Here is a 14,848-nt window from a genome sequence, read left to right as displayed (position 1 = left end):
AAAGCCTCAGGACCCCAGGACCTTAGGGACCCACTTCCCCCCACAAGATCCAACTCAGACTTTGTGTTCATCGTCTGAGGTCTTCCTTCATGTGCCTCCTCCAACACAAGTTCGCCAGAGATATGTGTCTAGTGCCATCACTATCAATCTTTAGGCACCAGGTGAAGATGTTCCCATTCACCTACACATCTTGCTCTTAATTGGTGTTCACCTTTTAGTTGAGAGGGATAGGATGTGCCCCTTTTATGAACACTTTTTGATGACATATATATTTTTAATCTTCAAATGTATTTTAAATTTGGTATTTAAAAAATTGTAATGACTGTCATGAATAAAGACTATTAGTACTTCAGAACTGAATGGTCCTCATACCCCAGTCTTCCTCAAACTTGTTATCCTCCAGATGTTGGATCACAGCTCTCATCATCTCTAATCTTTGGCCATGCTGGCAGGGGCTAATGTGAGTTGTATCCCATAACATCTGAAGGGCACCTGGTTGGGGAAGACTATTTTTCCTGTACTGGTTCAATGACTGGTTTTTGCTAATTATCCCCATTCAGTGAACCAGAGACAGGTACACAAGCACTCGGGACTGTTTAAGCTTCAAAGACCAACGCCTTACCTTTAGGTTGCTTTAGCTCATGAAAGACTACAATATCATGAGGGTTATTGAGGTTCTCCGCTAAAATGGAGATGTCCAGACCATTCAGCCTATTGGCACTGAAGATTGCTTCATTCTCCAGATCAGTCCAGAATACCCTATCCTGCAAGAACAGAGATCACAGGAGCCTTTTGAGAACACATCAATAACTTTAGCATTTTTAACAACCAACTCATACACAATACTTTCTAAATAAAAAGAAATGAGGTCTTTTCTGAGTATTGTAAGGCAGGGGAGGCACACTTCAGGCTTGCCAGATCTACATTGTGTTTTAGCAGAACCTCAAGATCCCACAGCTGGAGCCAAGTATGAAAGACATGTAAAGAACATGTTGCCTCTGAACCACTGCTGAGCACAGAGTTGTTCTGATTTCACTAATCTGGTGTACAAGTGGAAGCCAGCACAAGGACACCTGCTAGTGGAACAGGGCTTCCCCCTCCCCCGGCATGCCCCTCATGCTTCTCCCCAAATCTGCTCTGGGGGGTTAGCAGAACCCTCAGAACAGCACATGGGGAGGATCAGGTAGATCATTCTGTCTGGCCAGCAGAATTACTTGTGCCAATGGAACAATGGTCTGTGTGCAACATAGAACTGCACCAAAGCTCCTTTTAGATAAATATATATATATACTTCTGCTTACGCCCTTATTTCATCATCTCAGCAGTATCATTTGGGGAGGGAGTCATTTCATTGCTGCTACCGTTAAACAATTGGGAGTCAGAAATCTTTGCTGACGTACTGCAGATTACTCAGGGATCTACCAGTAGATCCTAATCCACCGTACCTTACAACCACCCCTGTTGTAAGATACCATACAGCCCATTGAAATGGATGGTGCCCAATACATTTTAGGCCCATAGACTTAACCATCATGTGATTTAAATGACTGGGTCCTTCATTGCAGAATTAACATAAGCCATTTTAATCAGTGTCCAAATGACATTCGCCTCCCGCTACTGGCTAGAGTTTACAAACGGCACCGTTCACACACCAGTTCCCACCTCCATTCCTCCCGCTTTATGCTGCCACTTCAAGTAGGTCCCTTCATCTTGCTGCCTAGGATGGCCACCTTCTTCTTTAAAAGGAAAGAGTTTCTGTCGTGTGGAGCAGTGACTTTAGCTTGACATTTGGGCTTTGAAAATCCTACAGGGGCCCTTTGGAAAACGTTACCGCTTGTGTATGTGTTATGCATATCGTATTAACTTTTTATTATATAGTTGCGGGGGACCTGCCTATATAACAGCAAACAACAGTGACAATACACACATTTATATTTCTGTTTGAATGGAGAAGAATAACAGGACAAAGAGGACAACATTTTTCTCCTTTTCACTCTTTCTCTCTAGCCACACCTTCCTTACCCCAATCCAACAAATGAGATACATTCATGGAGGAAGGCTCTCTTATCGCACATATTACTTGCTGGATCTGACACAAATGGAGGTGCATCCAAGTGTGGCTGCTCCTTATTTGCACTGCCTTTTCCCCACTGGGATGAACATTTGGACGTAAGGCTCCATTTACCTTCAGATGCGCATCTTATCAAAGCAAGACAGTGCTGAGAGACAGCACTTGCAATTTAAGATGCACATCCAATTTACAGTATGCTTGTAATTCCTGATGCACAAAATCACACGCAGATGGAAGTCCACTAAGGGGATAGGCTGGAAGCCTGAAGCCAGGGTTTGTTTTGATTTTTGCACTGTTCCTGGTAATGGTAGGCAATCTATAAACAATACAGCAATACCAAGTGCTGGAAAATTCAGGCTGATTAGCAATCAGTGCCCAGTGTTAGATTGTGAAGAAGTGAAAGGTGTGAAGGAGGTAACTTCCCTGCTTTTTTGTGAAAGGAAAAATTTACTTTGAATTTATCCTTCACTTCCAGAGACAAATCCCTCCTCCTATATTGTATTCTGCAAAAAAAACCACAAAGGTGATGTCTGTATGATCAGGTTATGATGGGGAAGCAATACTTCCTCTGACATAACCCTAACATTTATGCAGACGTGCCTGGCCTACTTATCAGCAGTCCAGCTTGTGCTCTGAGCTGCATTTCTCTGACTTGTGGTCAGAATGGTTCATGAATAGGATTTCAAGGGATTTATCAGAAAGTGGAGTGATCCCTGGCATCCTAGCAAAAATGGCATCCCAGGCTAATCTTCCTTCTCTGTCCAAACGTGTGGCCTGCCAATTTCTTAGAGAACTCTGTGGCTCGAGATAGACTGTAGAGATATGCGATTCAAGAGGAAGCAAAACAACCTTGCCTTGCTATTGACAGTAACACACACTTAGTGGCAACTCCTACATGTTGAGGAGATGAGATACGGTAACAGAACAGAGAATATATGAAAGCATACCATTCTTTCATATCTTCTCATACAAATAAGAAGCTGCATTTCATTGTAGAACGGTGAAGATTGCAGCGAAATTGCACAATTACATGGTAAATCTGAATGGGGGAAGTGAAAATGGAAACTTGGGGGAGTAAGGATTTAGGGGTTTTTGTGTTTTCTAACATGACTGGTGATATTGGCATAATACATTTGTTATCAAATCCCTTGGCTTCTCTGGCTGACAATACATTTGATAGTAATATATTTAGGTTTAGTTCAGAGACCTACAAATTCTGGCAACTGAGGGTGGAATTAAATGTCACACATTTCAGCTCTCCCACATGCTGTTCTGGGGGTTCTCTCCCACACACACCCTGAGCCAGTGCCGGATTAAACCCTGTAGAGGCCCCTAAGGAGTCAAAATTATCTCCTAATAAGTTTATTATTTTACCAACAAACAATTTTAATAAATCAATTTTGTTACACAATATTATTTTGATCTGTTGATCTGCAGGGCCCCTAAAAGGTGTGGGGCCCATAGGCCAGTGCCTACTGTGCCTATTTGGTAATCCGGCACTGCCCTGAGCCAATTGTTGGGCTGGGAGGCCACAAAAAGGAAAGTTATTCTGCAGGGCTTATGCTGACAGGGCTAGTTAGGTGAATCCTGGACAGAAATTCTAAATTTTGGAGAAGGAAGCAGTCACCCTGAATGTTGCACTCAGTGTAAGTTACAGAATTTGAGGAAGCCACATTCTTAAATTGACTTAATTAGATTGTGCCTTCATGTTTATCTTTATGTGAGCTGCCTTGTGAGTGCTTTGTAGGGCAGCATAGAAATTCTTAACTAACTTAATCTGGCCCTAATTAAACAGTAATGAATCCTGTGTGTGTGTGTGTGTTGTTTAGCATTTTCCATCCCTACCAGAGTGAGAAAAAGTTTCAGCCACAACTTTTGACCAGTTCTGATGCGAGAAAGGAAAAAAGAAAGATGTGACCTCTTATTATACCAACTATTACTGAGCCCAATTCATTTCAAACTGAGGTCTTCTGCTGGGACACTCTTGAACTTCAGTCCTAGTCTCTTCTCATTGTTGCAAATTAATTCTAAGGCCTCCTTCCTTTTTTTCTCTTTAATTCTGATGTTGATTCATTCCTTTCTTTGGTGCTACTCTCACCCACAACACACCACACACATCCCTGTACTTCGTGAATGGGAAATATGGCTTGCACCTCATCTCATGTTCAACCATTGTCTAGCCATATGCTCAAAGTGCCTCTCATTGCTACCTTGACTTAGATAACTGACTGGCTAGTGTTGGTCTCCATTCCACATCTCATACCTCAAAGACTGCTAATCCAAACGGATGGCTGAGGTCATCCACAGAAGAGATGAGAACTTTCCTGTTGCTGCCATTGAAATCTACGCTTGAAAGCAAGTGCAACTTGGAGTCTACCCAGTAGAGGCGCTGATTTAACAAATCTGAAGAGCAAACACATCAAGGCAGAATTATATCTAGGTACATTTGCCTGTTTGACACTTACTACTGTTACTGCTTCAGAATTTTGGGAAACTGTAAATAAGCCATCTCTGTAAATAACTAATTGAGGACAGAACCTGCAAGTGAGTTCATGTGCTACAGGTGGAATTTCTTAATGATCTCAGTGTATTCGACTACCACACACCATAGGGCTAGGGTGGGGAATCTTTTTCAACCTCTGAGAAATGGACCCAGAACTGGCTCATCCTGCATGTGACATTTCTGACAGGTGGGTGGGGCCACCCACTAGTCAGTCACCTGACATCAGGGGATGGAAAGTTCAAGCTGAAACAGGCACTGGCTTAACTCCAGGCTTAGTGCTGTAGTCCCTCAACAATAAGATCAGAGACAGAAGCCTCAGCTTGCTCTTTAAAATGCAGCAGGCAGAGACTAATATCTCTCTGATCTTCGCACGGCGGGATCAGAGCACTAAGATCAAAAATAAATCTCTGCGGCTGCTGCCATTTACCATCAGAGAACAAGCAGAGGCTTATTAGCAATGTGATGCATAGCACTGAGATGGGGAGCCCTTACCGTATGATGTCCAGTGTGGAGATAGGCTAAGTGAGCATGGTTTGCCCCAAATGACCTTGTGGGTCACATTTAGAGACCCACAAGTCATTGTCTCCCCCCATCCCCCCGCCACAGGGTGGTGGTGTCTGGACTCAGGCTAATTCTCTGTTCATTTATGCTTCATACAAGGAAGAGTCAGGGCTGCATAGTCTGTAGAATCCAAATAACTACGGGAACAAGGTTGGAATGAGGCTACCCTTTGCCATACTGTCCTCACTTTCTGGGCTGACTTTCCTCTGCACTTTTCGATCGTGGGGCAGGATCCAAACAGAGAATACCCACACCCGCTTCTCCTTGCATAGGGAGACAAATGGGAGGAAAGGGTTGTATCAACTCCTCTGTAAGTGGAAAAACAGGTGAGAGGTGATTCTGAGGGGGAAAATAGCAGGAAGGAAGACCAGTTAGCCGCTTCCTCCCACCTACCCTTTTCTGCTCCCAAGTACAGAATCTGATGATGCTTCTCAGTTTTTTTTAAAAAAACATGTATTGTCTAATTTGGCCTTATAGAAAGGTTTTGAAGGAGGCTTCGAAGGGAGCAGAAATTGCTGAATCAACAGGATAAATTCAGGAGAAGCTGCATCAGCAAACCTTTTGATTAGATTGAACTGACTGTCCATATATATGAGTGAGTGGTGAAAAAACCCACCTGAGACTAATACAATTATTCCCCACCCCTTGCTTAGTTAGCTTTAAAAACTACAGATGTGAGGAGTCTGTGGGAAGGGCTGTTGCTCAGTGCGTAGAGCATTTACTCTGAATGCAAAAGGAAGATCCCTGGTTCATGCTTTGGTATCTCTAGGTGGGCCTCAGAAAGACTATCTGAAACCCAATGCGAAGTCAGTGTAGACAACACTGAGTTTGCTTGGCCAATGGTCTGGCTGGGTAATATGTGACAGCTTCCTGCGTTCCTATTTCCAGGAACGTTGGTAATTTACAATGATCTGGTCCCATTTATGCACCTTACAGTAAAAATCCTAATCGTGTCTACTCAGAAGTAAGTCCTATTGAAATTCAACAGGGTTTAGTCCCAGGCAAATGGGGTTAGGATTGTAGCCTTACCTAGTGTGATGCCGTTGGGCCATTCAATGTTGTCCATCACAAGCACTTGCCGATCTACACCGTTCAAGCCAGACTTCTCAATTTTTGCTATGTCACCCCAGTCAGACCAATACATGAATCTATCAGAGAAGGGCAGAGAAAGCAGATGAGAGAAGGCCATGTGCCATGACAAAGCTCACACAATTACTGAACTGAGCTGTCTTTAAAAATGTGGTGCTAATTTTGAGTTGCTGCAGACTGCTTCTGAAAGCTTAAACTATTTCAGATGATTGGGTTCTGTAAGGCGGATTAATTTGGCCGAGAACGGTCTGACATCCATGTAGTAGTTCTCATGAACTCTAGGTTAACCACGAAGCAGGAAGTCAAACAGTGGCTGCCTAAAACACAAATACGGTATCTAGTGATGCAGCTGTGTGATGAGTCTCTGACTATAAAGACCGATTTGGCATCAATGCACTGAGGAAGAAAGCCATTTGCAGCATTCTTCATATCACTTCAGCAGAATTAGGAGACTTTTATGAATTCATAAAACAGAACCAGACTAGAATAGGCCAATCTGGGTTCTAAAAAGAACTATAAAGATGGGAAGAATACAAAAGGACATCTGATTCAATTTCCTGTTCTGAGGAAGGATCCCACACCCTCTAATGTTCCTAACACTCCACAAACTCCAACCCCTTGGTTAATCATGAAGAAACGTATGAATCAGTCCTGCTGATACTGTCGTTTTAAAATCAGTCCATCTAGCAATCAGACTTCTGTATGCTGTAATGCACAGAATTATCTTAGCAAAGTGCCCTAGACAATAAACTCTGATTGCATTGCATTCTACAGTCTGGCAAGCTAGAAGGACCAAGGCAAAGCAAGGAATACGTTCAGCAATATATGACACGAGTGTTCCCTCTTTTACACCTACCCCCGTGTTGGATCCACCACAATGGCTCTGGGCTCACTTAAGTTAGTACTGAAAAGTGTCCTCCTCTTACTCCCATCAGCTGTGGCGACAGAAATGGTCTTGTTTCCTGAATCTGTCCAGTAGATGTTCTTGTGAACCCAATCCATTGCCAGGCCTTCAGGAGAGTTCAGGTGGCTATCGATGAGGACCATTTGCTCAGCTGTGTCACTGGCTTTGTCTATGTAGGCACTGCAGAGAGGAGACTAAAATTATCACTGTATTTATTCAGGGAGGTGGAGGACAGGCCACCTTTATGCAGAAGGAAAGGAAAAGAGTTGCAAACAAGGCACAAAACTGCACCATTAGGATCATGATAGGATAATTCTGCACCCACAATACAGCCCAGCTTGACATTCTACAATGAGAAAAGCCATACTAAAAAAAAGGAAAGCTTATTCATCAAATAAACATGTTCCTGGATAGGGGCAGCTCTCAACATGCACAGTTGTTTCTACTGGCCAGCTCTTCCATTATTGAGAAATGGTTTGGGAAGGAAAGACCGTTTAGCAGCAGGACAGAGGCAGATGCGGCTCCTGGTGCTTTCCCCCAAACCCCAACTTGCAGGAGGAAATAGCACTTTTCTTTTTCCTTCTCAAGAACAAGGAAAGGTAGTTTTGCTCTGAATTGCGGTTTTTCAGAAATTGCCAGCCATGCCTCACTGTTCTCTTGCAGAAAACAAATGGGGATGGAGGGGAAGAGACACATTCACACCTTCTATATTCCCTACACCCCATGAAGAAAAGAAGTGGTACCAGTAATTTATTTCTGACCTCCCCCAATTTTTTTCAGGAGGTGGAAAGGCACAGCTAGGTTGTTGTTTTTTCCTTTTTGTGGAAACAAAACTCTCGTCTTTCCTCCACAGAGAACAAGGAAGAAAGCAGAGGCGGCTTTCACCCTGTTGTGCTTTCCTGGAGCTTATGTCTATATCAGACCCACCTAGATCTGGCACACCTGGTCCAGCATCCTGTTCTCAAAGTAGCCAACCAGAGCCCTGTGGGAAACCTGAAAAGAGGATCTGAACAAAATAGCGCTCTCCCCTCCTGCAGTTTCCAGCAACTGGCATTCAGAAGCATTACTGCCTCTGACCATGGAGAAAGAGCATAGTTATCATGGGCTAATAGCCATTGACAACTTATCCTCCATGAATTTGTCTTATCCTCATTTAAAGTCATCCAATTGGTGGCCCCCCTTCATGGATCAATGCCTTGTCGTGGCGAAGGGGCTTGAATAACTCAGAGAAGCTATGAGCTATGCCATGCAGGGCCACCCAAGATGGACAGGTCATAGTGGAGAGTTTTGACTAAACGTGATCCACCTGGAGAAGGAACTGGCAAGCCACTCCAGTATCCCTGCCAAGAAAACTCCATGGACAAAGACAACAGGCATATAAAAGTTATGACGCTGGAAGATGAGCCCCTCAGGTCGGAAGGCGTCCAACATGCTACTGAGGAAGAGCGGAGGACAAGTACAAGTAGATTCAGAGCTGATGAAGTGGCTGGGCCAAAGCCGAAAGGACGCTCAGTTGCGGATATGCCTGGAAGCGAAAGGAAAGTCCGATGCTGTAAAGAAAAATATTGCATAGGAACCTGGAATGTAAGAACCATGAATAGAGGTAAGCTGGATGTGGTCAAAAATGAGATGACAAGAATAAATATCGACATCCTGGGCATCAGTGAACTAAAATGGAAGGGAATGGGTGAATTCAGTTCGGGTGACTATCATATCTACTACTGTGGGCAAGAATCCTGTAGAAGAAATGGAGTGGCCCTCATAGTCAACAAAAGAGTGGCAAAAGCTGTAATGGGATGCAATCTCAAAAATGACAGAATGATCTCGATACGAATCCAAGGCAGACCTTTTAACATCACAGTAATCCAAGTTTATGCACCAACTACCGGTGCTGAAGAAAGTGAAATTGACCAATTCTATGAAGACCTACAACACCTTCTAGAAATGACACCAAAGAAGGATGTTCTTCTCATTACAGGGGATTGGAATGCTAAAGTAGGGAATCAAGAGATAAAAGGAACAACTGGCAAGTTTGGCCTTGGAGTTCAAAATGAAGCAGGGCAAAGGCTAATAGAGTTCTGTCAAGAGAACAAGCTGGTCATCACAAACACTCTCTTCCAACAACACAAGAGACGACTCTACACATGGATATCACCAAATGGGCAGCATCGAAATCAGATTGATTATATTCTCTGCAGCCAAAGATGGAGAAGCTCTATACAGTCAGCAAAAACAAGACCTGGAGCTGACTGTAACTCAGATCATCAGCTTCTTATAGCAAAATTCCAGCTTAAACTGAAGAAAGTAGGAAAAACCACTGGGCCAGTAAGATACAATCTGAATCAAATCCCTTATGAATACACAGTGGAAGTGAGGAACAGGTTTAAGGATTTAGATTTGGTGGACAGAGTGCCTGAAGAACTATGGATGGAGGCTCGTAACATTATACAGGAGGCAGCAACGAAAACCATCCCAAGGAAAAGGAAATGCAAGAAGGCAAAATGGCTGTCCAACGAGGCCTTACGAATAGCGGAGGAGAGGAGGCAAGCAAAATGCAAGGGAGATAGGGAAAGATACAGGAAACTGAATGCAGATTTCCAAAAAACAGCAAGGAGAGATAAGAGGGTCTTCTTAAATGAGCAATGCAAAGAAATAGAGGAAAACAATAGAATGGGGAAAACCAGAGATCTGTTCAAGAAAATTGGAGATATGAAAGGAACATTTCGTACAAAGATTACCATAATCAAGGACAAAAGTGGTAAGGACCTAACAGAAGCAGAAGACATCAAGAAGAGGTGGCAAGAATACACAGAGGAATTATACCAGAAAGATATGGAGGTCTCGTACACCCCAGGTAGTGTGGTTGCTGACCTTGAGCCAGACATCTTGGAGAGTGAAGTCAAATGGGCCTTAGAAAGCACTGCTAATAACAAAGCCAGTGGAAGTGATGATATTCCAGCTGAACTATTTAAAATTTTAAAAGATGATGCTGTTAAGGTGCTACACCCAATATGCCAGCAAGTTTGGAAAACTCAGCAATGGCCAGAGGATTGGAGAAGATCAGTCTACATCCCAATTCCAAAGAAGGGCAGTGCCAAAGAATGCTCCAACTACCGCACAATTGCGCTCATTTCACACGCTAGCAAGGTTATGCTTAAAATTCTACAAGGCAGGCTTAGGCAGTATGTGGACCGAGAACTCCCAGAAGTGCAAGCTGGATTTCGAAAGGGCAGAGGAACCAGAGACCAAATAGCAAACATGCGCTGGATTATGGAGAAAGCTAGAGAGTTCCAGAAAAATGTCTACTTCTGCTTCATTGACTATGCAAAAGCCTTTGACTGTGTCGACCACAGCAAACTATGGCAAGTTCTTAAAGAAATGGGAGTGCCTGATCACCTCATCTGTCTCCTGAGAAATCTCTATGTGGGACAAGAAGCTACAGTTAGAACTGGATATGGAACAACTGATTGGTTCAAAATTGGGAAAGGAGTACGACAAGGTTGTATATTGTCTCCCTGCTTATTTAACTTATATGCAGAATTCATCATGCGAAAGGCTGGACTAGATGAATCCCAAGCAGGAATTAAGATTGCCGGAAGAAATATCAACAACCTCAGATATGCAGATGACACAACCTTGATGGCAGAAAGTGAGGAGGAATTAAAGAACCTTTTAATGAGGGTGAAAGAGGAGAGCGCAAAATATGGTCTGAAGCTCAACATCAAAAAAACCAAGATCATGGCCACTGGTCCCATCACCTCCTGGCAAATAGAAGGGGAAGAAATGGAGGCAGTGAGAGATTTTACTTTCTTGGGCTCCTTGATCACTGCAGATGGTGACAGCAGTCACGAAATTAAAAGACGCCTGCTTCTTGGGAGAAAAGCAATGACAAACCTAGACAGCATCTTAAAAAGCAGAGACATCACCTTGCCGACAAAGGTCCGTATAGTTAAAGCTATGGTTTTCCCAGTAGTGATGTATGGAAGTGAGAGCTGGACCATAAAGAAGGCTGATCGCCGAAGAATTGATGCTTTTGAATTATGGTGCTGGAGGAGACTCTTGAGAGTCCCATGGACTGCTAGAAGATCAAACCTATCAATTCTTAAGGAAATCAGCCCTGAGTGCTCCCTGGAAGGACAGATCGTGAAGCTGAGGCTCCAATACTTTGGCCACCTCATGAGAAGAGAAGAATCCTTGGAAAAGACTCTGATGTTGGGAAAGATTGAGGGCACTAGGAGAAGGGGACGACAGAGGACGAGATGGTTGGACAGTGTTCTCGAAGCTACGAACATGAGTTTGACCAAACTACGGGAGGCAGTGCAAGACAGGAGTGCCTGGCGTGCTATGGTCCATGGGGTCACGAAGAGTCGGACACGACTAAACGACTAAACAACAACAAATTGGTGGCCATCCCTGCCTCCTATGGGAGCAGGTTCCATCATTTAAAACTATGTGCTGGGTGAGAAAGTACTTTCTTTTATCTGTCCCGAATCTTCCAACATTCCTCTTCATCGGATCTCTATGAATTCTAGTGTTATAAGACAGGTAGAATAACTGTTCTCTATCTACTTTCTCCAGTGCCTTGCTGCTTCTGCCCCCTGCAGAATTCCAATGGGAAGGGGAAGCTGGAAGGGCGCTTTATCTCCCTTCCTGTTGAAGGAGAAGGAAGCAGCAATAGCTGCTGGTTTCTGCAAAAGCTGCTGGTTTATGCAAAAGCAGAACTTAGGGCATGAAAATCACCTCTACTCCCCCATCGCTATGCAGAAAAATAGAAGTGTAGCTTATTTGTTGAAGGCAACAAAAGTCAGCTGCCCATGCCATGGGCTTCAAATGGGCACCGATGGAAAAACAACAGCAATAACCATAACCAAGTATAGCTATAAATCTCAGGGCAGAACTGTTACAGTTGCTGGTAACGAGGAGAATAAACCCTTGGCAATAAAAGAAGCTCAGATCTTAAGCCTGAAAGATATTTGCTGCCAGTAGGGTATAGGAGAAGTGCAATGTTAAATAATTATCCAGGTTTTAAAGGGCAGATCCTAGCTTTGTCCTTTACTATACATTTTGCAAGGTTCACAGTTTATAGAGCAAGTCACCCTTCCCCCACATTTCTGCTTGCTCTTTCTTTTTTGTAGGCTCCATCACTCTCTTTGAATATCCCCAGCCAGCTGTTTCAGTGTTATTAACTGGCCATATCTTAGAAAAACTTCCTCTTCTCCCGGAATTGGCTTGCTGATCTTTGAAATCACCTTTCCTAGTATGCAGGTCACAGTGAACCTGCCTCTGATTACCAGCAGGAAACGAGCATGAGGAACTACCGATGGTGCAGCAGGGGGCAATAGTAATTCAGATCTGAGTGCCTAAGAGGGACGGTCAGCTTTGTTGCATCAAGCAAATGCTGTTTCACTGTGTAATTAGACACAGTCTCAGCACATGCATCTGGGCATTGCACCCCAAAGGCACACAGATGCACACTTTCAACAGGCACATTTCCGATGCCACATTGAAGAGGGAAAAAAAATTCTGAGTTCTGCAAGACCTTGCAATTAAGTTGACATAAGATGTGGCCATTTGGGCAGCCAAATGAGAGTCCCTCACCTGTATATTTTCCTGTAGAATAAATCACACCAGTATATCCTGTTTGTTGCCACCTCCACATCCAAAGCAACCACGTTCTTCAGCATGGGGATGATGCGAGAGTAGTCCCTTTTCACCAAATCTATCTTGCGTACTTCATGGCGGTTTGTGAAGACCAAATACGGGCTCTTCCCTGCATGGAATAGAACTCTGGAAGTTACTTTATTTTATTTTTTTAAGCAGCTTACAAAATAGCATAGCTCTCTAGTGCAGAGCTAGATCTCACTTCTGTTGCTTTGTCATAAGAACTGAAAGGAAAATAGAAGATTTGGGAGTATCTGAAACTGGCCAGGACGACAGGAAGGATCAGTAGTGGCTGCTGTTCTTACCAGCACTAGCAAGTCACATTTGCTGTAGCTAAGTGGCAACTCACACATTATTTCTCTCAACTTGGCAGATGCAAGAGTCACTCACACACCTGAACACTGGGAGGATTGGGAACATTGCATTAAGAGCAACACAGGAATCTCCCCTGCAGTGAAATCTGTCTATTAAAAAAATATAATCAAGGGCAAATCTCATGAAATATTGGCTGGGCAATTGAAAATGGAAGGCAAAGCTTCCAAACTCATCCTTGCAGCTGTGCTGGAAGAAAATGAGAGGAGTGCAAGACCCTGGGGGTGGGAGCTAGGTTTACTTCCATCACGATATTCTATGGTTTATCATGAAGTCCTAATGCAGACAATGTTCCACAATTAGATTTTTCTATCATTAAAAATTTAGAAAGAAAATGCTTCAAACAACCATTATTATAGCTAGTTACTGAAGAAATAATAGGGAGGACCCCCCCCCCCGGTCTAGATTAGAGATATATATGCACACACACACATACACACATATGCAGACCTCCACAGCTCACTCAAATGGGCTGGTCTAGAGAATGAATCTAAGATGGCATCAAGGCATTTAGGAAGGAGTACAGATTATAGTACAGCATATGTTGACTACCACCTCACAGATAATGTGAAAGCAAGAGGCTGGCTTGATAAAAACAAATTCTATATACCTTGCAAAGAAAACTAAACGTTGTAAGAATTCATTTTAGAATTCTGCAAGTAACAATTCATTCATTAGGTTTTCCTTTGCAAGTACATGGAACAGCAGTTCCTGCCAGTTTCTGCAGAAATGTAGCATGTGAATTAGTCCAAACGGAGCTGTTTGCATCCTCTAGATCAGGCATCCCCAAACTTCGGCCCTCCAGATGTTTTGGACTACAATTCCCATCTTCCCTGACCACTGGCCTTGTTAGCTAGGGATCATGGGAGTTGTAGGCCAAAACATCTGGAGGGCCGCAGTTTGGGGATGCCTGCTCTAGATTCTGGAACAAGCACTTTCCTTCCACTTTGCAAACTGAGCCAACTATAAGGTTTGACTTTCGAGCAATCAACTCAACCGAGTTACTTGTCAATTCTACTTGTGGGTCCTCAAGGCTGCACCTGGCTTTCTATGGATCATGCAGAATGGATTAGAGCATTTCCTTACCTACAGCTTTGCAGTTTTTGGACAGAGTGTCCATCTCGTAACCCTCATAGCATTCGCATTTATAGTCTCCCTTGTAGTTGATGCAGATCTGGCTACAAGCGTCGGGATTCTCACATTCATCTATGTCTGGAAGGGAAGTTTAAAAATCATCAGTAACTTATAATTAAGCTCATCAGGATGTGGAGTGAGCCTGGAGCGACTATTATTATGGGCTGCTGTACAGAGAAACACAAAGAGCTGCTGCTTCTATGCAAATTACCTCCACATGTTTTCTTGTCAAGAAGCTTGTATCCAGGAGGACACTCACACTCATAGCCAATCTTCAAATCTCTGCATATGTGGGAGCAGCCGCCATTGTTGAGAGCACATTCATTCACTCCTAGAAGAGAGGTAGGGGTGATTTAGACTTAACAAAAGGTTCAGTCCTAGGATGGCAAATTTCAAAATAGACCAGAATACCAAATATTACCAGGTATCACTGATGGTATTACCTCAGTATAAGATGTCCTAAACAGAAATAGCCACCAAATCTTTCTCACCAGAACAGCAATTTCAACGGAAGACTTGTTCACAGAACTTTGACTTAACGTGCACCTCCTTG

The 14,848-nt window shown here is 43.4% G+C and overlaps 1 protein-coding gene across 2 annotated transcripts in view; it reads right to left on the bottom strand.

Moving 5' to 3' along the window:
* LRP8 (LDL receptor related protein 8) overlaps positions 1-14,848 on the bottom strand; it is a 188,011-nt gene that overhangs the window by 5,265 nt on the left and 167,898 nt on the right. For both annotated transcript variants that reach the window (XM_035123356.3, XM_088674046.1), the window contains 7 exons: positions 14,507-14,626; positions 14,248-14,373; positions 12,727-12,898; positions 7,081-7,308; positions 6,165-6,283; positions 4,335-4,474; positions 623-764 (listed from right to left, as the gene is read on the bottom strand). In XM_035123356.3, the coding sequence (XP_034979247.2) occupies positions 623-764; positions 4,335-4,474; positions 6,165-6,283; positions 7,081-7,308; positions 12,727-12,898; positions 14,248-14,373; positions 14,507-14,626 (1,047 nt within the window). The remainder of the gene's footprint in view (positions 1-622; positions 765-4,334; positions 4,475-6,164; positions 6,284-7,080; positions 7,309-12,726; positions 12,899-14,247; positions 14,374-14,506; positions 14,627-14,848) is intronic.

The sequence above is a fragment of the Zootoca vivipara genome, chromosome 7 (genome assembly GCF_965207765.1).
Source record: "Zootoca vivipara chromosome 7, rZooViv2.hap1.1, whole genome shotgun sequence".
In the NCBI taxonomy this organism is placed as follows: Eukaryota; Metazoa; Chordata; class Lepidosauria; order Squamata; family Lacertidae; genus Zootoca; species Zootoca vivipara.
Note: the sequence above shows the minus strand (reverse complement) of the source record. Positions and strands in the feature narration are given on the sequence as shown.